This window comes from Anolis carolinensis, chromosome 2, assembly GCF_035594765.1.
Source record: "Anolis carolinensis isolate JA03-04 chromosome 2, rAnoCar3.1.pri, whole genome shotgun sequence".
Classification (NCBI taxonomy): domain Eukaryota; kingdom Metazoa; phylum Chordata; class Lepidosauria; order Squamata; family Dactyloidae; genus Anolis; species Anolis carolinensis.
The window spans coordinates 239,378,445-239,400,236 of NC_085842.1; the positions used below are offsets into that span (position 1 = coordinate 239,378,445).

The window sequence follows — 21,792 nt, forward strand, 5'->3', positions numbered from 1 at the left end:
CTGATATTTGGTAGTATTTATACTGTCAGCACAATACACTGTAAATTTTCACTTATCCAGTCATAATCACTTCCACAAATGGCCCTCTTGATACCCTGTTAAAAAAATAAAAGTATAATCGGGCATAGGAACTATTCATACACTGTTGATGCATTGTTTTGATGACTTTAAAGTGCCTACCAGCAATTTCTCATTTCTTTCACACAGACTTTCTACTGTGGGTGCAATTAAAATTATGTAATTTGACACTACTTTAACCCCCACAATATCTTAATACTATGGAATTGTGGGAGTCTGGAAAAGAATATCGGTGTCCACTAAACACAAACACCAGAATTTCTTATCCATGACAGTTAAAATGGTGTCAGACTGCATTAATTATACAGTATAGATTCACCCTGTGTTATTTCAGCAACTAATTATAAGGGGAAAAAAGTTTTGCTACAGAAAAACGTGTTGGTGGAAATAATGCCTATTTAAATCAGTGAAAAATACAGTCTTCAGGTTAAGACTACCATGAAAGGCTACAAAATGTCAAGAATATAATCATTGCATAAAGTGGCAAAACAGTTTAAAAATCATTGTAAGTAGATCAGTTCCCTATTACAGTACATGCAGAATCACTATGATGGCACCATCCACTAAAAAGAAGTCTTTGGTTCTGCCATGGAGTGAAGTGAAGTTGGTTCACATATGAGAAGCTTTTACATAAAATAGATTCTATCTAGTCTCCTTCATCTGCTTGCTATGAAATTTGGATTGGTTTTGTCTCTTAAATAGGACATTTAGGATTGAGTGTTGTAAATGGTTTCTAAACAAAAGTGACTGTAAAGTCATTCTCCTGTTCTTTTTTGTATTTTTCTATTTAGCAGCGAATTTCTATTGATCCAGCTACATCTTACCACTTGCAAGGCCTAAAACCAAATAGTTTGTATTACTTCCGTCTGTCAGCACGTTCTCCTCAAGGCCTTGGTGCATCAACAGCAGAAATCTCAGCTAGAACAATGCAGTCAAGTAGGTGTCTCTCCATGATTCCATCATTTCTTTTTCTTATACTAGTTGACCACCTGTTTGACATGCAAGTGAGATGATATTTCTTTGTAACTGCAAGTATGTAAAGAAATTTTAACTGAAATAGGTAGTTAGGTAATGCTTTAAAGCATAAAAAACAGGATGATATTCAGCATTGTGTGAATTCACTAGATAATATTTGGGGGTAAAGCACAATTTCAAGCAAAAAACAAAATTGTGAATTTTAGTGGGATCCTCCCAACACCTTTTTTAAAAGATGGCCAGCTTCTGAATTGGAAATTCATAGTAGCTTGCCATAACCATCTGGGGCCATCGCTATGACAGACAGTAGTTAAACAATGTCTATAAATAATTATTTTTAGAAATTGGGCAGATTGTTCCTCTCTCCAATAACTTATTTTATTCAGTAGAACAGAATCAAATATTCCTAGAGAAATGAGAGATTATTGTTTCAAAATCAGGCTTACTAAGATTTTTTTAAGTGTCAAAGGTTGTCATTCAATGTGTCCCTCTTATTCAACCCAAATAATTAGATTTGTGGGGACCTGCTTTTATAAGTTTATTCATCCCCCCCATCCCCGTCCCCCCAAAAATGTAAAATTATACTCAAGAGGGGAAGGATGATGTGGCAAGGATGAAAGTGTTCAGTGCAGTCATCAGAAATAATCCTAATTTGGGTGAATTTGCAGTCAAGATAACTTCCAAGCAAACATACTGAAGAATCAATTATTTTGAGAAACAAATTTGCATAGAAGCCATTTTCCCACGATTGTTTCTCACAGTCAATTCATTCATCTTGGTCAAACTATTACTTGTTTGCAGCCCTAGCTGGCATCCTAGAAAAGAGGGGTCTGATATTGAAACCATCAAGAATGATAAATAGTGGAAGTAGGATCAGAAAGAAATAACAAGATTAAAAGAAATAAATTCAGTCACGACTACTGGTAGAAAACTCAGTAATATTAGTTTAACAATTAGTAATCCAGAGAGATTTTAAACATAATTTGTTTAAGTAATAGTAGGCAATCCTTTGGGTTTTGGGTCTGGCAATGCATGTAAATTAGGATGGTTAAATAAATTATAATATGTAGATAGAAATTTTAAAATTTGCTAGTCATTTTTGCTGTTTGTACATTGGGTGGTGGGGAAAAGGTGTATGTCTGTATGTTATGGTAGACTTTAATTCTTTGCTAGCCAAGGTTTCTCCAGAGGAACTAAAATATAAAAGAGAGTCCGGATGTAGGGTAAGTACCAGTTACAGTCAGAATCATCAGCCCTGTCCTTGTTCATGGTAGGTAAATCTTTAAATAAGATAAGCCTACTCTCCTTATTGGTTCTGCATGTTTTGCATTGTGTTGGCTACAACCAATGTTTAAGTAAATGTGTTTAATTTAAACTGTAATTGTAGCTCACTTCATTCAGGCAGACTTGGTTAAAAAAAGAGAGATTCAAGTAGTATGTGTTGATTATTTTGGTATTAAATTTGGAGTGCCTTGAATTTAAACATGGAAGTGAATTCTGTTCCATTACATAGCACATCATTATATTTTATACAATTAGAGTAATATTTTATAGTGATGCAAGACTGGCCATTGTGTCAGGCAAGATAAGTATTGTTGGCTTTTAAAATCAGGAGTGTGAACTAAGCAAACTAATTGAAATTAAGAGTTCAGCAGATACATAGAAGTATCATGTTTGATGTTTTTATTTCAAGAAGAATTGTTAATCCCAGGTAGGTAACAATATATTGAGGCTCATTTTCATGTATTTCCCCCCACATTCCTTTCACCTTTTAGTTAATTCATTTTTTGTTGGTTCACTTTAATAAGCCAAGGCTCATATGATTGTCTGGTTTCTGCTTTTAAGTTGTGATTTTTATTTCTCCTTGGTTTGCCCTTTGTTATTTATTTTTTCCTTTTGTTCATTTTCTTCTTCAACCACTTCTGTCCTTTCACTCAAATCCTCCTTTAACCCACTACTGAAATTAGAGCCATCAGCTCCTCCTCAAGACATTAGTTGCAACAGCCCCAGCTCCACTAGTATTTTGGTAAGTTGGCAGCCTCCTCCAGTGGAAAAACAGAATGGAATTATCACTGCCTACTCCATCAAGTACACTGGAATTGATGGAGAAGAGGACAAGCCCCATGAAATTTTGGGAATTGCTCCGGACACTACACAGTACCTTTTGGAACAGTTGGAAAAATGGACTGAATATCGGATTTCTGTGACAGCCCACACTGATGTCGGACCTGGCCCAGAGAGTGAATCTGTATTGATTCGGACAGATGAAGATGGTATGTTTCCTCCAACATATCAGTTTGACTCTCTCAATCTACTGTCTTTGTATGATTAAGAGTGTTCCTTTTTCCTTCTGCTCATCTTTTCCCCAAATCAGTATCTCCAAATATTTTGGACACAAAATGCTGTTTTTGCATTTTTATACATTTTTGTACATTTATCTTCTTGTTACCCCACTCTATCACATGTTAAAGTGATATTCTTTAGAAACATTTTCTGGGTTTTTTGGGGTTTTTTTTTTTTTTTTTGCAAAACACCCCCCTCCCTCCGGCAAAAAAAACCTGGAAATATTTTGCATTTTTTCTTACTTTTTAAAATTCTCCAATTTTAACTCATTCATGAGTATTCTAATGTATGTATGTCTATTTTGAAAAACTGATGCTCTGCACGTTTTACAATATTTTGGACACTGATTATATTTCATATCTGAACACTGAAGATAACAGCAGAGTTGCCATTGCCTTTTTCTCCCACTCTAAAAAAAATCAGAAAACAAACAACATTTTAAGAGTCTTTTTGGTTTTTTATTATTTTGATTCCTAAAATACTTCTTTGTACTTCAATGCTTTGAGTCTCAAAGCATCTTCCTTGGCTTTTGTACATTTTTACATGTTTTTTCTATTCTCTAATACTCTTTTTTCTTCCATTTTTGCATCAGTCATGGTTTTTGATCTTTTCACTCAAATGTAGAGCAGATTTGTTTTCATTTGTATTCTTCAAGGAGAAGGCTTAGTGGGTCTGCCCTTTAAAAAGAAAAGAAAGAAAAAGACATTGCTTGGTTAGGACAAGTGCCTGTAATTCTTCTTTTATCCACTGATGTGTTCCAGTTCCTAGTGGTCCTCCTCGCAAAGTCGAGGTGGAGGCTGTCAACTCTACATCTGTTAAAGTGTCATGGCGTTCACCAGTGCCCAATAAACAGCATGGTCAAATTCGAGGATACCAGGTGCATTATGTGAAAATGGAAAATGGAGAACCTAGGGGACAACCCATGCTGAAGGATATCATGTTGGCTGATGCACAGGTAATGGATAACATTCTATATATTTAAATAACAAAGAGCAACATATTGCCACCACAATTATATATTTTGTATATAAGTCAAGATATTTATGCCAAAATATCAACCAAAAAAACCTCCTAAGATGACTTACAATGCGTCAATGTGGTACCTCTGCCTACTTCTGGCTATTTATAATACCTGCTTAAAATTGTGGTATCAACAGTACCGAGGGGAGGGGGGGGGCTGGTGGTGGCGCAGTGTGTTAAAGCACTGAGCTGCTGAACTTGCGGACCAAAAGGTCCCAGGTTCAAATCCCAGGAGCGGAATGAGCACCCGCTGTTAGCCCCAGCTCCTGCCAACCTAGCAGTTCGAAAACATGCAAATGTGGGTAGATCGATAGGTACAGCTCCAGAGGGAAGGTAACGGCGCTCCATGCAGTCATGCCGGCCTCATGACCTTGGAGGTGTCTATGGACAACGCCAGCTCTTTGGCTTAGAAATGGAGATGAACACCAACCCCCAGAGTCTGTCACAACTGGACTTAACGTCAGGGGAAACCTTACCTTTACTTATCAACAGCTTAGACCCTTCCTGGACATGGTAGGATTTTGAGTGGTGATCTTCTTTTGCTGTCATCTGACCAGGGACAATTTAAGAGGTGTTCCAAGATGATTCATTGTGTCACTAAGAACGGGGGGGGGGGGGGTCAGTCCTTTTGTGGTAGGGTCTCCTGAGATGAAATATTGTCTACACCCACAGAATTTTCTTTTGTCACCACCACATCTTCATTCACAACTTCTGTGCTGGTTTCACTCCCTCCACCTCAAGAGGGGATGGCCCAGGTGGCAGGCAACAACCATAAACCTTTCACTGTGTTGGCCTCTATTAAGCCAAGGAAACAGTGTTAAGAGCAGCTACCTCAGCTCCATCCCACTGCCCCTTGATCTCTTCCTGCTATGCTGTCTATCCTTTCTAGCTCCTTCTCTTATCTGGATTCTTTGTCAACCTCAAGAATTTAACCTGCAAATGTGGAGTGATTATTGTAGAATGGTGAAATGTGAGAGTTTAGTCCATAACCAAAGAATCTAAGATAAGCACTGACCCCCTCTATTCTCTCAATGCTTTTTGAGGGGTAGTGCCAAAGAGCTGCCACTGCCAGGCATTTGAATAGATCCGAAGTGTCATTTTAGCAGAGAGAATAGAAGGGGTTGGTGGTTCTTTTAGATTCTACTGGGGCAGATTAAACTCTCATAATCCACTGCTCTTTTTATAGAAAGGAGTGATTATTTTTTAAAGAGTTAATACTGTACCTTAAATCCTGTTCTTTGAGTATAGTGATGAAAAGCCTTTGGAATTCTTAGGTAGAAAAATGGTAGCAGCATGTCCTCTGTTGGTTACACAGGTGCTTTCACCTCTCTGCAAAATGGATAGAAGGAGGTCTATGCTGACGCCATAAAGTTTTACCCTCAACCTACCCATAAAGTCATATCAAAATCCATAATTTTGGCCCCCAAATCTGCCCTCAACTTATACATGAGGTTGGCCTATACACAGGTGTGTACTGTACTTGTTTTGGATAGTAAATTGGAATGTTTCCTTCCTTTTCAAATAATTTATTGCCAATAGAGCCTTAAATATTTCTGAACCAAATAGTAATTTACCTGCCATATCCCATTTATGAATCAGTCTTCTGGGTTTGGAACATCGGTTGTATTGACTGTACTTACATTATTAGACTTCATATTTTATGCGCTATAAATAAGGTGTATGTGACTACATTAGGTAATTTTTCATGTTTTATTCTGATGTAACGCTTTCCAGTTTCAAAGGAAGGGTTACATATTTGATTAAATCTTCTCATTGAAATAAATCAGTTTGTCATGATTATGAGCAATAGGTAACTGGCTAGCTAGGCTAGAGCTAAGTATATTTTAGACTTTAATGTTTATTTTCAGCATATGGGAATGTGAATTAAATTAGGAACTGATCTAATAAAATGTGATAACTGATTTAAATATTACTATGGATACTCCTAGTGTAATAAGCTGACACTGTGAAACTATTCTTTCGTATGAATTATAATTGATAGAGAGCCTGTGTTCTGGGAGAATAGATTTATTTACAGGAAGGAATATCTAAAAATGTAGCATTTTAAATTATGTTAATGTGGTCTATGAGCTCGACTTCATTCTACCATTATAATAGACTATAAAACCCACAAGAGCTTAAATTTAAAAATAATTCTGGATGAAAACATGTTAATAGACAATTGTCACATGTTGTATGTCACCAAGTGGTTTCTAACGTACAGTGACTCTAAGATGAGCCTTTCATGGGTTTTTCTTGGTGAAATTTAGTCAGGGGAGGTAGTAGATGTGTTCTGAAACTGAAGACAGTTCTACATCTACACAAACCTCTTATCATGTGACTGATCTGGATTGACCCCAGGATGGTTTAGATTGCCAGCTCCTTGACTGCTGCAGAGTTGGAAGAGATTTTTGACTGTCCAGTAGTGCTGAACCTGGTCTGCTGCCATTGGAAGTCCACTCTTACCATCCCCTTTCATTCCTGCCATCGCAGCACCCTCCAGGCACGATATGGCCAGTGACAGTTGTTCATCACTTGGAGTGATATCAGCCAGGGTGCCAGAATGATGCAGGAGCGGAGAGGGGAAAAGGACAAATCCCTTCTTGAATCGCCTAGTTTCTCCAGCCATGGGGCAAATGACCCACAAGAACGATGTTGTGCTGGTGACTACCACAATGTGGATAATGGGGAGGGATGGTGAATGCTTTTTCATGCCACCAGAGCCCAGAGAACATGGAATGGCTGTGTAATCAGTTACAGACAGTTCTATCTCGGAACCAGCCATAGACCCAAAGTCATGGTTTGCTCTAGATTTTGGAGAGATTTCAGAGCAACCCATAACATGATTCAAGGCTGATTAAACGTCTTAGGCCCAGGTTAATCCAGATCAGCTCCAGGCATCCTTTAGGTGTCACAGAGCTAGTTCACTGGTCCTTCACACTGCATGGTCAATGTAGCTGTGCCCTAAAAGTGTGTGACTTTCCCAAGATCACCCAGTGAGTTTCAATGTCCAAGTACAGATTTGAATCTTGGTCTCTCAGAGTCACAATCCAGCTTTCAAACCAATACACCCAGCTGGCTCTTACACACAGTGCTTGAAACACAATCAACCATTTAGATGGAAATACAATATAAATAAACAGGAAAAATGATGTGAAGATTTGAACTCACATTGTTTTGTTGAAAAATGTATTGAGGAACTACTGCACATGACTGTTTTATTCCCTGTCAGTGCTTCTAAAATAATTAAAAACAAACTGCTACCACTTTTTGTTCATTGTCAATTTGAAGGTATAAAAAAGAGAATAAGTTTGCTCTTTTGAATCATGTTCTCTCTCACACAAAACACACATGCGGGGAGACACTGCCTCTTCTGCAACTCAGGTCCCATTTTCTAAGTGAAAGGAGTGGCAAGTTCATGCTGTTGGTCATACAGTTTCATATCTGATATGAAGTCTCAAGTACATATAAATTGCCTCTATTAATCTAAACAGGTGCACTGAATTAATTTTGACAGGGTAAAATAGAAATGAAAATGGATATGGCTTAGTAGCATGTGATTAAAGAAAATGTAGCCTTTCATTACATCTCTGCAGTTCAGATTAATGCAGCCGTAAAACATTACTGTGAAATAACAGTCCAGACTGAGGCCTTTGTACTTCCTTTGATGAAGTGTAGTGTGCTATTTATGGATAAGTTTGGCAACAAATCAAGAGTTGGAGATCTGAAATCATGGTGTAAGAAAACTTATTTTTATTTTATTTTTTAGAAATTCAGGCTGATTTTGCTTATGAGCGTTCACTTTTTTCCTGAGTAACATAAAATTTCTTCAACTAGGCTACAAGTATTTCCTTATTTCTTCTCTTTTTCTTTCCAACATACTTTACTCTCAATTAGTGGGAATATGATGATACTACCGAACATGTGAGTAAAACTGACTGGCCAGACAAAAAATGTATGGTAGCTTTTTTTCACTTATTTTAACCTTCATTTTTTTGGTTATTTGCACATTTGCATGGATTAACACCTTATTTCATTATCTATGACATTTGAATTTTTGTGCCCTCTTTTTTCTTCTTTTCTTTTTCTTTTGATTTGGCATACTGCTGGATTGTTCTAAGTGTGTTACATCTGCATACCTGTCTGTTCAATGGCTGTCACTAACTTGATCTTGCAGTGCCCCGAAACTTCTTTTTTTTAACAATGACAAAGCAAACCCATTTGCTCAAGCCATGATGCATTTGGTATTTGCAGTAAAATATGTTATTTTTCTTTATATATTTCTGAAAGTATACATTGACACTAACCAACAGCAGTTTGTTTAAACAGATATGATGTACATGTCACTGTAGCATTCATCATTATCACTTTCATTATTATCAACTAAAATTTCATCGTTGTAGTGTAAAGGGCAATTATTTTATTTATTCTTTTCTTCTTGCCAGTACTGTTTATTCCACCAGTAACTGAAATCCCAGGGATTGAGAGGGATCTTTTACATTTTCCCCAACCTCCAACCAAAGGAATGTTATATACCAGTCAACTATCCACATACATTATATTCTTGAAGGTTCAAAATGTGTTCAGATCTAAGCCTTCCACGTGTAATTTTTAGAAAACAAAGATTTTGTCAAACAAACCCCACATTTAATTAGAAAAAATACCCTTGTGGATATACTACTATAGAATTAAACCAAAGGATTTGGAAAAATGGGTGAACATTTAGTTTGAAGAACTATAACTAGATGTTGTAATTAAGTTATTTAATTCAGTAATATATTTGGCCATTATCATTACTTATTGTTGTCATCTTACTGGATGACTATATATACTTGAGATTATACGCACACGTTAGTGTTTATAAAACCACTGTATGTTAAAGAATTTATTTTAATTCAACTGTTTGCCTTTGGATGTGCATAAGGTTCAAAACTGGTAGCCAAAGGGCTGCAGACTTCAGTTAAAGCCCCATTTTCACTCCCTTGAACATATGTTTAGTATAGGTGACTTTTAAATGGGAAAGCAGGCTTGGGAGGATCTCTAATCAAGTCAGCCTTTTCTTCTGTTGTACATTTTATTAATTTCTGTGCAAAAGGAGGGCGGAATACCTTTAAAAGTAAATAACAGTAGTATGGGAGAGAAATTCTGCCATTCTATTAGCAAATTATACTGTCTAGGGGTAGAGGAGAGAAGCAAACAATGTTCTATTGAGCTATATGAAAATTTTCTCCATGAGTGTTCTAAGCAGATTAAGGCACAGATTTTATAGCTGTTATGGTAAAAAAACAAATGCAGTTGTAAATGTTTGCGTTTCCAACAAACTTAAATTTCTCATTTTCACCTTCAACTTGTCTGGCTGTTTGAAACTGAGTGTGATTGCTGTTTACATTGCTTCTTCAAATTGACATATAAGAACTTAATAAAATTACATTGACTATAAAATCAAGACAACATACAGCACAAAATAAGATTTTTTTTAAAATGCCAGTGGGGATGAATTTCCATAAATTACGCAGTTGAAATCAATGGAGCTTGAAAAAGTTTAGTTTTGGCTAAAAGACACTCCAGATATCTACTTTGTAAATTAAATATAATTAGAATTTATTACTATTCATTTTGTTTTCTCAATCTTATCAATAAGTATCAAAATATGCTTTTCTTGATCGCTTTTTTAAAGCTTCATTTCTTTACTTACTTAAATTGGAGATAAGTTCCATTAGAATCATAAGGACTTGCAAAAGATTTACTTCTAAGTAAGTATGGATAAGACCTTTTCCAACTTCTCCTCCTTTCAGTCTAAATTTTCAAATTATATTTGATGGTTTCTTTAAAGCAAAATGACAGATAACTCATGTACTGATGCCACTTTAGAAATAGCACTTTAATAAAAGTTCATAGCTTTCTTTTTATGAAATTGAACGGCGGGGGGATTTCTAAAACACAGTCCTCTAAAAAAATCAGTTTATGTTTATATCCAATTATATATGCATGGGATTGTGAACTTTATATCCCGAGTATGCATTTTTTTAAATGTTGAAGGCCACATTCCCATGAAGGAGTTCTGTCAGAGGTACATGACAGCAGAAAACAGCAGTGGATATAGTACCAGAGACAAAAGAAAGCCTCCTTTTCTCTCTCTTTCTGCTGCTGTCTCCCCTCTTTTTTATCTCTCTGTTACTCTTTTCTATATCTATTTGTTCTTCCTACCATACTGCTGCAAATGGAGTGGATTTCTTTTGCAGGAGCCAAAAATAATATCTTGCGGTGGGACTGTGTAGAATCTTTGCATATTCTCTTGTATCTTTGATATAAATGGGTGTCTCAAGAACATCACCTCAAGATTGTTGACCCTATGAGGTCATAGGGAGTAGTGGTTTAGGTCATCATCACTAGCGGTATTAATTTGTACAAAGAAGTATTTTGTGCAAAAATCTTTGTGGAAACGAATCAGATTCCACCCCCCTTCTTAAAAAGGCCTCTTGAATTTGGAATGAAAAAATAAGGGATTTATATCAACAGAACACTATTGATATTAAGGATATGACAACAGAACATGCTGTTACAGGAATAAGCACGTTGACTCTGAAGTAAGCCCCTTTGAATTCAGTGAGCCTACTGTATTGTAGATGTGAATAGGACTACAGTAGTAAAAGATTAAGAAAACTAGAACAGAAATCAGATTCTTAGCAATGTAATTGTTTTTTTTAAAAAAAACTGCTAGTAAATACTAGCCATCTTATGCACATACACTGTTGTTTTCATTGTATGATATTTTCAATACTCAATTAGAAATGTCATTTAGGGATTGTGTTGTTTTGATTTCAGTTGTTTGTGTGTTTGTTTTGTGGTAGAGGGGCCAGGTTTGTGTCTCTTAGTACAGATAACAGCACTAGGCCATTGTCCTTCTGCTTGATAAATCCATCTGGGGCATGCTGCTTAGAGAAATCGCCATGCTTATTGCTTATGAAAAGACTCACATCACTGCAGGTTGCATGAAAGCCTTATGCACTGATTGCTCCACTAGGAGATGAAATTCTTGTGATTTCATAGTGCAGTAATTCTAACACCGATGAATATGATGATGATGATTTTGTTTTATTTTAGGAAATGGTTATATCTGGGCTACAGCCTGAAACAACATACTCACTCACTGTTACAGCCTATACAACCAAAGGAGATGGAGCACGAAGCAAGCCCAGACTAGTATCTACTACTGGTGCAGGTAATACTTGGAGAGTCTTTTCTATGCCATGAAGGTTTTAAACCAGTGGTTCACAAACTTTTGTCCTTCAGATGTTTTAGAATCCACGTCCAAGAATTCCTATTTATTGACTAAGTCAGCTAGAATTTCTGGGAGTTGAAGTCCAAAACACTTAGAAGACTAAAGTTTGGGAATCACTATTTTAAACCATCACTATTATGTTTTGATCCTTTCTGAATGGAAATAATACTACTTTAAGAAGTTGTCGTAGTAAATCAAAGCATTGTTGATTTTCAGCATGGATCGTGCATATTTCATTTCCTCGAGAGTTCATGGTCCAAAAGCAGTGTTAGATGTCTCTACAAACAAAAATCGGACACATTACTTTGTTGAACTATATATCTAGAGTGCCCCAAAAATAATCTGTCCATAGCTTGACCGAAGAAAAAGGTACCTTTTAAAAATAACTGAGGAGTAAAGTCCCATTGGTTTTTGAAATCTTTTTGGTTTTAAGAGTAGTTTAACATAGAGATCACTGTTCAGAAAATACAAATCGCACTTCAGCATATGACATTGGATCCCAACTAAACAAATCATAGGCATAAGTAAGATTCCACTGAAACAAAAATATAATAAAAGAAGTGGGGAAAGCTGAGTGATTGTGCAAGAGGAATTTTTGTAGATAGTTTTAAATTATGTCAATAAGTTACATTGTGTGCATCTCTATTAAAATATATCAATATCTACTTTTTAATCCAGAATCATATCACTAATTTTTTAACAGATCTTTTCATCTTGCTTTTCCAAAATAAGAGAAGCAACTCCTTTCATTTAAAATTGGAAGCACACTTGTGGATATCCATTAGTGCTACTTGTTCAATTGAGACCTGTTACTGGATTCTGTGCACCATAATAAGCAGATATAGAACTAAATATAGATAAGAGCTTAAAAGGTTATTTTCATTTTCATAAAAGATTTAGGATGTACTGAGTCTTTTTCAGTGCATTCTGCTTGCAAAATAGGAATAATAACAAGTCTTATTCCCACCTATTTAATAAACACAAGTGTTAAAGATCTTTAAATATCGCTTAAAAGTAGAGGCCTCCACAAGAGTAAAAACAATTTATGGCATAAATAATTTAGTGACAGCTTCCAGCAGCCTCTCCTCCTAAAAATCTGAAGGAGTTATTATTCTATTGTTGTGGGCTTTCCTGCTTTTCCTTATGCTTCATTGGCTTCAGTGATAGTTGTAATATAATGAAAAATATGGCCTGGAGTACACATCTGTAGTTTTTTTTAACTCCATAGCAGACTGTTCTTATGCAACAATGGGGAAAAGTCAGAGTTAATCAGGAAGATATACTGCACACATTTGGAAATACAGAGAAAAAAAATTAATGCATGGGATTTGATTTGCAAAAGAATAAGCCATTAGAAATGAGGAACTAGTAGGGAGCAGTTCCAAGTAATATTCTGTTGCTGACATTAACAGTTAGAACCCCTAGTACTTCATAGATTTTTCTAAAAAGCAATAATCCCTCTAATTTCAGTGAAGGATTTCTCAGTGGAGTTATAAACTAAAATTTCATGGGCTTTACACAACTAATTAAAAGTAATCCCAAGGTGGAAGACACCTAAGAATTCTTTAGGGGAGTGGGGGGGATCTGATTGGAAGTAATCATTAAAAGCATTGTAACTTTATGCACAGAAAATTGTATAATTTGGGATTTAGTTTGTAAAATATGCACATGACTGAATTGCATAAAAACAGCACTTTCTGTACAGAAAACTATTTTTTTCTGCACAATAATTGATTTTTCTTTGTTGAATTTTTTAATTCCATGAAGAAAATAATTTAATCTGGTTGAAAGATTGGACCACTTTAAAACACACTTTAAATTTGGACCATTGGGAAGAGATTTGGAGAAAAAAATAAAATACACTGCAGCAACTGATATAAGAGAAAAATTTTACAAGATGCAATACCGTTGGTACTACACCCCGGATAGATTGGCAAAATTCAATTTTAAAAAATCTAAAATATGCTGGAAATGTGGGGGGGAAAATAGGAACTTTTTTTCACCAATGGTGGCCCTGCGAGAAAATTAAAGAATTCTGGAAGGCAATCCATAAAATGACACAAAAGATGTTAAGAACCACATTTAAATTAAAACCAGAAACGTACCTCTTAGGATTTACAACTACAACATTAAATAAAAACGAAGACAGAGTACTATTCCACATTAGCTCTGCGGCCAGACTGACTCTAGCAAGAGTTTGGAAAGGGAAAGAAGCTCCAAATGCTGAAGATTGGCTTATCAAAATACTAGACATCATACAAATGGACATTTTGACACAAAAAATAAGAGAAGGGAAAAATAAAACAGATTGGACAAATGTCATAAATTTTTTAAGGTAGAATGGTCTTTACGATAGATCTGTCTTGCATATAAAAGTGAACTAATAGGAAGGAGGCTAGAATCAATGAAAGAAAATTTAAGGGAAGACGAAAGAAGAGTCTTTGAAGCACAGATGGGAAGTCAAACTGCACCCAATTTGATTTTTTTAATTATTATTTTTATTTTTTTACTCTTTTTCTCCTTCTCTTCCCTCTTTCCTAGCCTTTCTTCTCACTATTCTCCACTATTCATTTTTTCACCCACTTTCAATGTATTTATATTCTCAAGAAATAAACAAAAATTATATTGAAAAAAAAAGAAAATAACATTGTCTGTTAAGAAAATGCTATATTCTATGCTAAACAGCCATGTGCAAATTTTGTGCCAAATTGGAAATAGCATTAGAATTGGAAATATCATTAGAAAATTGTGTGATTTTCGAAGCCTTTTTTGCAATAGGAAGAAAATTGTAGAAAAATCAAATTGATACTTTTGAGAAGAAACTTAGTGAAGAATAAAATCCTTTGTTCGATCAGAGTCCTTCTGCAAAAAGGAAGCAGTTCCTTTATTCGTGGATATATGTCATCAATTTGTGGGAGGGCTTGGATGTGGCTATGTACAGAAGTGCGGAGGATATTTTCACCAATGCTTAATGCAAAGTTAAAACTTAGTTCTTTTGAAAAGAATTTTCCATTCTGAAAAGTGTTTTCCGTTTGCTGAAATCTATGATTAGAAATTTCCATTATATGTCAGTTATTTCACATAGAAGTTTTTATGTTATATATAATCTAATTGGTTTTCTAATTTGGGTCAAATTAAGTGGCATAATTCAGGTCTGGTTGCTTCTCCAAATATAAAATACATTTGGACTGCATATTCAGGTGGCATATGAAATAATAAGTGCGTATTTTGTACACCTGAAGTATTAGACAATATTGGCTTGAAGTCATATTCCAGGAAACAAACGATTCTCGACTATGAGCAATTTCCAGATGTACTTAGATTTTTGCACTGTTTAATGTCACTTCTAATATCACTGAAATGTCCAGTCTTGCTGCTCTCTTTCTGTCCTCTCCTACGTACACCTTTGTTGAGCATATAATTTCTTAAACAACTGTTTTTCATAGTGATCCATCCAGTAAACCAGTTTAAAAGCTTCTTCCAATTTAATATTATCAAAACCAGTTCAACAAACCATTATCTATTAGATCAAGAGTGTGTTGTAGGCCATTTAAAAATAGGCCATGTCAATATATCTTTGCATTGTATAGAATGGGGTTCTGGGAAAATACTGGGGATTGAACTTGGGACCTTTTGTAAATAAATATGTTCTGTCACTGACTGCACATTTCCATTTAAAGAAAGTTGTTTGCTTGATTCTTTGAACTGGTCCTTTAGAAATACATTTACTTATATAAATATTACAGGTTCACATATATATGTATCATGACTTCTTCCCAGTGGGTTTACCACTTGGAAAAGAGGGCAAGAAAGGGTTGCTCACACCTATTGCACTGTCTAAATAATTATTTGTTAAATGTATGAGGCAAGTCTTCATTGCGTAAGTAATGTTTTGAAAACATGAAGTACAATACTGGAAAAAATTAATACAGCTAAATTTATGCTAAAATAATATTGTGTTGCAGTTCCAGGAAAACCACGGCTTGTAATTAGCCACACACAAATGAGTACGGCTCTCATTCAGTGGCACCCACCTATCGACACATATGGTCCCCTGCAGGGATACCGCCTGAGGTTTGGCCGCAAGGACACCGATGTGTTGACAACAAGGGATTTTACCGACAAAGATGACCACTACACAGCAACAGATATTCACAAAGGGACTTCTTATATCTTCAAGCTCTCAGCTAGAAATAAAGTGGGATTTGGGGAGGAGATGGTAAAAGAAATTTCAATTCCAGAAGATCTACCAAGCGGATTTCCTCAAAACCTGCATTCGGAAAGTGCCACCTCAACTTCAGTCCACCTCACTTGGCAACCACCCATCTTATCAGAGAGAAATGGTATTATCACCAAATATACTCTGCAGTACAGGGACATCAATGTGGTCCATCACCCAACAGAGGTCCCTGTTTCACCTCCTGATACCATTATGACACTCTCGGGCTTAAAACCAGATACCACATATGATGTAAAAATACGTGCACACACAAGCAAAGGGCCCGGTCCATATAGTCCCAGTGTCCAATTCAGGACACTACCTGTGGATCAAGGTAGGATTTGTCTGCTTATGGATTGTCTTTTAAAGGAATCTCAGTCTTTGGATATCGATGTTTGTGAAGCTCTAATTAAAATAGACCAATCCGTCGTATAAATAGTTTCAACTAACAACAGAGGTAAAGTATGTAAATCTTCATGTGTTTTGGATTCATTAGAAATCAGTTTCCCATATCAGACAAGCCTGGCTCACATCTACGTAATAATTGAAGGTAAGAATAATAAAAAAATTGAGTTGCCATGTCTAAAAATTGGATATGATTTTAAAAGCAGGTAGGATCATTAATGAATGTGATTACTGGTATAAGTGGGATGGGATTCCAAGGGTCAAGTTGTACTTTAAATACATTACTTTCCCTTTTCCAGCAGTGTTTGCAAAAAATTTTCATGTTAAAGCAGTGATGAAGACATCAGTCTTGCTCTCTTGGGAGATACCAGAGAATTACAACTCTGCCCTACCTTTCAAAGTAAGTTGTTTTGTTATCTGCAAGATTTGAAGGGTAGAACTCATGATGGATGAATGTTCTGGTTAAGCAGTTTACTAAACACAGGGTTTAAAAAAACACTGCACTTTTAAGATTTTACTTAGCATTACTTAGAAATGCTAAATCTTGCTGTTAGGTTAAATTTTCTGGCAATGTGAACTTTCCACCTTAATATTAGCATACTGGCAGCCTTCCAGGTTTTTGACTGATATTAAATCTTACAGATGATGTCAACCCTTTCTTCCTTTACAGTTCAGTGGTACTTAAATTAGACTAAACAAAAGAGGGTGAAAAATACAATTTCCCTTCTTTGTTTTTGCTTTTTTGCTTATTATAAATGGAAGTGTCTTGTTCCCTTTTTTGTTTCCCTTAAAATCATAGCTTGAAAACTATTGGGGAAATTAGTTTTTTGCATCCCATAATTATTTTCATTGTTTTATATGTTGTTAGCTCCCTTAAAGGTAATAAAAGAGAGAAAAACTATGACATTTCTTCCCATCCATAATTTTTGATTTTCAAGTGGAATTCTGACTCACCTCGGAGTGCATACCTGTCACAAGGTCCGCAGTTTACTAAGAGGGCATTGCATAAGCTTGTTGTGGCTAAAGTTGGAAGCATTCAGCTCAGCTTCAAGGAAAACATTATTGTGCATTTGAAACTGCCATATCTAAGGATCCTCATTCCTTGAACAGAGCCCATATCAAGCCTTTACCTGAGGCTGTTATAGCTATTTTCTTAAATATTATAACCAATGGAAGTGAAAAAACAACAGAGGCAACAAAAAAGAGGAGAAATCTGACCCCACATCCTGCTTTGGATATGGTAGACTACCTTCCACAAAACTCTCATCCCAAAACTTTGTATTATTTTGTAGGGTTGTTCCAGGCAGTGCATTTTTAGCATTGTGCTGTAAAATATATCTTACTGAATTTCATAGGTTATGTATGCATAGGTTGCAAACCGAGCCTGATTTCCTTTGAAAATGCCTTGTTTATTTTCATTACTAAGATTCAAGCAGCAAATGTGAAATTTCCAAATAACATATTTTTATTTTACTTAATAGATTTCCCCCTAAAGCCAAAACTGACAATTACTGATTCAAATTCATGTCTGATCATGTCTTTTATACTAGCTATTTTTACATTATATTTCAGTACATTTTACATGTGGTGGAAATATGATTAAAATCAGACTCGGGATGCTTCCTCTGCAGTGTTCAGTCAATGATTTCTATATTAATTTGATCTTAACTACAACTGGATCATTGGCTATTTAGAAAGAACACTCTTTACTAGGTTTAATATGGTTCAGAGGGCTAAAATGTGACAAAATCTGCAACTCATCCTCTAGTACATGGCTTCTTAAATTTTTTCCACTCACAATCCCTTTCCGTTCGATACATTTTATATGATTCCGGGTATATAGGTATATAAAATAGGTATACAATGCAAACATTTACTGATAATAAATCAGCATTTGTAAGGCTTGCTAAACAGGCTGATTTTCCTTTACAGCTGAAGCATTTTCTGCAGTTCTCTGTAAGCACTGCATGTTGTTGCTAACAGATTTGTGTGCATGGGTGGCATCCAGAAACCTTTGACTGTTGTCAAATTTTTCATGACTATATTTATGGCAGGCAACCTCTGAGGATGCCTGCCATAGATGTGGACAAAACATCAGGAGAGAACACTCCTGGAACATGTTCATACAGCCCGGAAAACACACAACAACCCAAAGCTACTACTGGTGCCATTTATGTATCACTAGCTATGCCCGGCCACGCGTTGCTGTGGTGAAGTATGGTGGTATGGGAAATAAAGTATTAAGGAATTGGTGGTAGTTAAGGTAAACGGTAAAGGTTCCCTGACGTTAAGTCCAGTCGTGTCTGACTCTGGGGGTTGGTGCTCATCTCTATTTCTAAGCTGAAGAGCCGGTGTTGTCCGTAGACTCCTCCAAGGTCATGTGGGATGACTGCATGGAGCGCTGTTACCTTCCCGCTGGAGCAGTACCTATTCATCTACCCTCATTTGCATGTTTTTGAACTTTAGGGTTGGCAGAAGCTGGGGCTAACAGTACGGGCTCTCTCTGCTCCCCCAATTCAAACCTGTGACCTTTCGGTCCAGACGTTCAGCAGCTTAGCACTTTAACACGCTGCACCATCAGAGGTTATTACTTGCTAAAGATTGTGAATATATAACATTTTTGATTTTTTTTTTTGTCTGTGTTAGCTGGTCCTGATTGTTTCCTTTGTGGAATTTCCAATTTCCCTGCTTTCAGTGTTGCTCTTTATTTACTGTCCTGGTTTTAGAGATTATATTGTTCTGCATTATTCTATCCCAGTAATTATTTCATATTAAAGTAGAATCTCACTTATCCAACATTCGCTTATACAATGTTCTGGATTATCCAACGCAGTCTGCCTTTTCATAAGCAATGTTTTTGTAGTCAGTGTTTTAAATTCATTGTGTTATTTAGTCGTAAATGCAGTAGAGTCTCACTTATCCAACATAAATGGGCCGGCAGAATGTTGGATAAGCGACTATGTTGGATAATAAGGAGGCATTTCCAATCTCCCTGCTTTCAGTGTTGCTCTTTATTTACTGTCCTGGTTTTAGAGATTATATTGTTCTGTATTACTCTATCACAGTAATTATTTCATATTAAAGTAGAATCTCATGTTTAAGGAAGAGCTAGTACCACAGTTTGTGTCAGTGATGAATGTGGTCTTGAAAAAGGGGGAACTTCCAGAATCTTGGAAGGAATCCATAATTGTTTTAGTCCCTAAACAGGATAAAGATTTAGACTTAATTAAAAATTATAGACCAATATCATTGCTGAACTGTGATTACAAAATATTTGCCACTATATTGGCAAATAGAATTAAGCAAGCTCTAGCACAGATCATTCATAAAGATCAGGTGGGGTTTCTCCCAGGAAGACAAGTAAATCAAAACATCAGACTGATATTGAACACCCTGGAAGTAGCAGAAAAAGACCCAAATAGAGATTTGGTGTTGTTCTTTATTGATGCAGAAAAAGCCTTTGACCATGTTAGATGGGATTATTTGGAAAAAGTGTTAGAAAAATTTGAAGTTGGCCACCAATTCAAAAGGGCAGTAGGGACTATATACACTAATCAAAGAGCAAGGTTAAACATCAATGGTCAACTATCAGATTACATCGACATACAAAAAGGGACCAGACAAGGTTGCCCGCTGTCCCCACTATTATTTATTATGGGTCTGGAAATCTTAAATGTCAGAACAAGAGAAGAGAAGGAAATTACGGGTTTAAAGATCAGTGGCCAAGAACTAAAAATTAGGGCTTATGCAGACAATATAGTCTGTATTCTAACTAACCCACTACAAAGTATTAAAAAAGTATTGGACATTATTCAAAGACATGGTGACATATCAGGATTTATTATAAACAAGGAAAAATCATAAGTTTTTAGTAAAAAATATAGATGCTAAAAGCTGTAAGAAACTGGACGCCGCAGCAGACTGTGAGGTGATTCCGAAAGTAAAATATTTAGGTATATGGGTCACAAACAAAAATATCAATTTATTCCAGGATAATTATGTCAAAGTATGGGAAGACATTAAAAAAGATCTTACTAGATGGCAAACAATCCCACTAACATGAATGGGCAGAATTGCAGTAATAAAAATGATGGTACTCCCCAAAATGCTATTCCTGTTTCAAAATATACCCATTATCAAAGGAATAAAATTTTTTGAGAAATGGAAAAGAAAGATTACAGATTTTATTTGGGCAGGAAAAAGAGCGAGGATAGCATACCGGAATTTAATTGACGATAAAGGAAGAGGGGGGCTAAGCTTACCCGATCTAAGGACCTATTACGAGGCTGCAGCGCTGTCCTGGATGAAAGAATGGATAAAATTAGAAAATAAGACCCTATTAAATTTGGAAGGATATGAATTAAGATTCGGCTGGCACGCATATGTATGGTACGATGGAGACAAATTAAATAAAGACTTTAATAAACATATAATTAGAGGGGGACTATTAGACATTTGGAAAAAATACAGAAAAGGTATGGAACCGAAAACACCTCTTTGGCTGAGGCCACTAGAAGCAGTTATAAGACCAGCCTTACGCGTAGAAACAAGAACATATAAAGAATAACTTATTAGAGAAAATGAAGAATGGAAATTAAAAGGGCGGGAAGAATTGGAGATTAATGATTGGTTTCGATATCACCAATTGCATGAAAGATATTAAAAAGATATGAGGGTTGGTTTCGCAACTAAAAAATCAGAAATGGAAAGAATATGGGAAAAGGGAAAAAAAGGGTTAATATCCAGATTATACAAATACATATTAAGTTATAATATGGAGGACAATACAGTCAAGACAGTAATGATATCCTGGGCCAAGGACCTAGGTAGGCCAATAGAATTGGGTAACTGGGAGTACCTATGGAACAAAGAATTCAAATTCACAATATCTGGATCAATTAGGGAGAATCAATATAAAATGTTTTGTAGATGCTATATCACCCCAGCAACATTAGCAAAAATAGATAAATCACAACAAGGTTTTTGCTGGAGGTGTAGAAAACAGAAAGGGACATTCATCCACATGTGGAGGACGTGTATGACCATACAGGCATTTTGGGACAAGGTAATTAAAGAGACTAATAAAATGCTACTTAATAAGATTTTAAAAAGCCCAGGATTGTGTCTATTAGGTCTACATAGAGAAAACAATAACCAAAAGGACCAAGAAATATACCAATATAGCTTTGCAGCAGCAAGATTGACCATAGCCAAAGACTGGAAAGGGGGAAAAGGTTTAACTAAAAAGGATTGGAGAGAAAGAATGTGGGAATATATGCTAATGGCCAAACTTACCAACAATATGAAGAACAAAAGTAATGAGGACTTTTTAGAAACATGGATCATAGAATCATAGAATCATAGAATAGTAGAGTTGGAAGAGACCACATGGGCCATCTAGTCCAACCCCCTGCTAAGAAGCAGGAAATCGCATTCAAAGCACCCCCGACAGATGGCCATCCAGCCTCTG

The 21,792-nt window shown here is 35.9% G+C and overlaps 1 protein-coding gene across 46 annotated transcripts in view; it reads left to right on the forward strand.

The window, feature by feature from the left end:
* The window catches only part of ptprd (protein tyrosine phosphatase receptor type D), a 1,517,053-nt gene that overhangs the window by 1,322,853 nt on the left and 172,408 nt on the right, over positions 1-21,792 (forward strand). For 13 of the 46 annotated variants that reach the window (XM_062974169.1, XM_062974170.1, XM_062974173.1 and 10 more), the window contains 7 exons: positions 870-1,014; positions 3,021-3,326; positions 4,158-4,351; positions 8,314-8,340; positions 11,521-11,638; positions 15,664-16,251; positions 16,622-16,722. In XM_062974169.1, coding sequence (XP_062830239.1) covers positions 870-1,014; positions 3,021-3,326; positions 4,158-4,351; positions 8,314-8,340; positions 11,521-11,638; positions 15,664-16,251; positions 16,622-16,722 — 1,479 coding nt within the window. The remainder of the gene's footprint in view (positions 1-869; positions 1,015-3,020; positions 3,327-4,157; positions 4,352-8,313; positions 8,341-11,520; positions 11,639-15,663; positions 16,252-16,621; positions 16,723-21,792) is intronic. The other 33 variants (XM_062974175.1, XM_062974189.1, XM_062974179.1 and 30 more) reach the window with 8 other exon arrangements.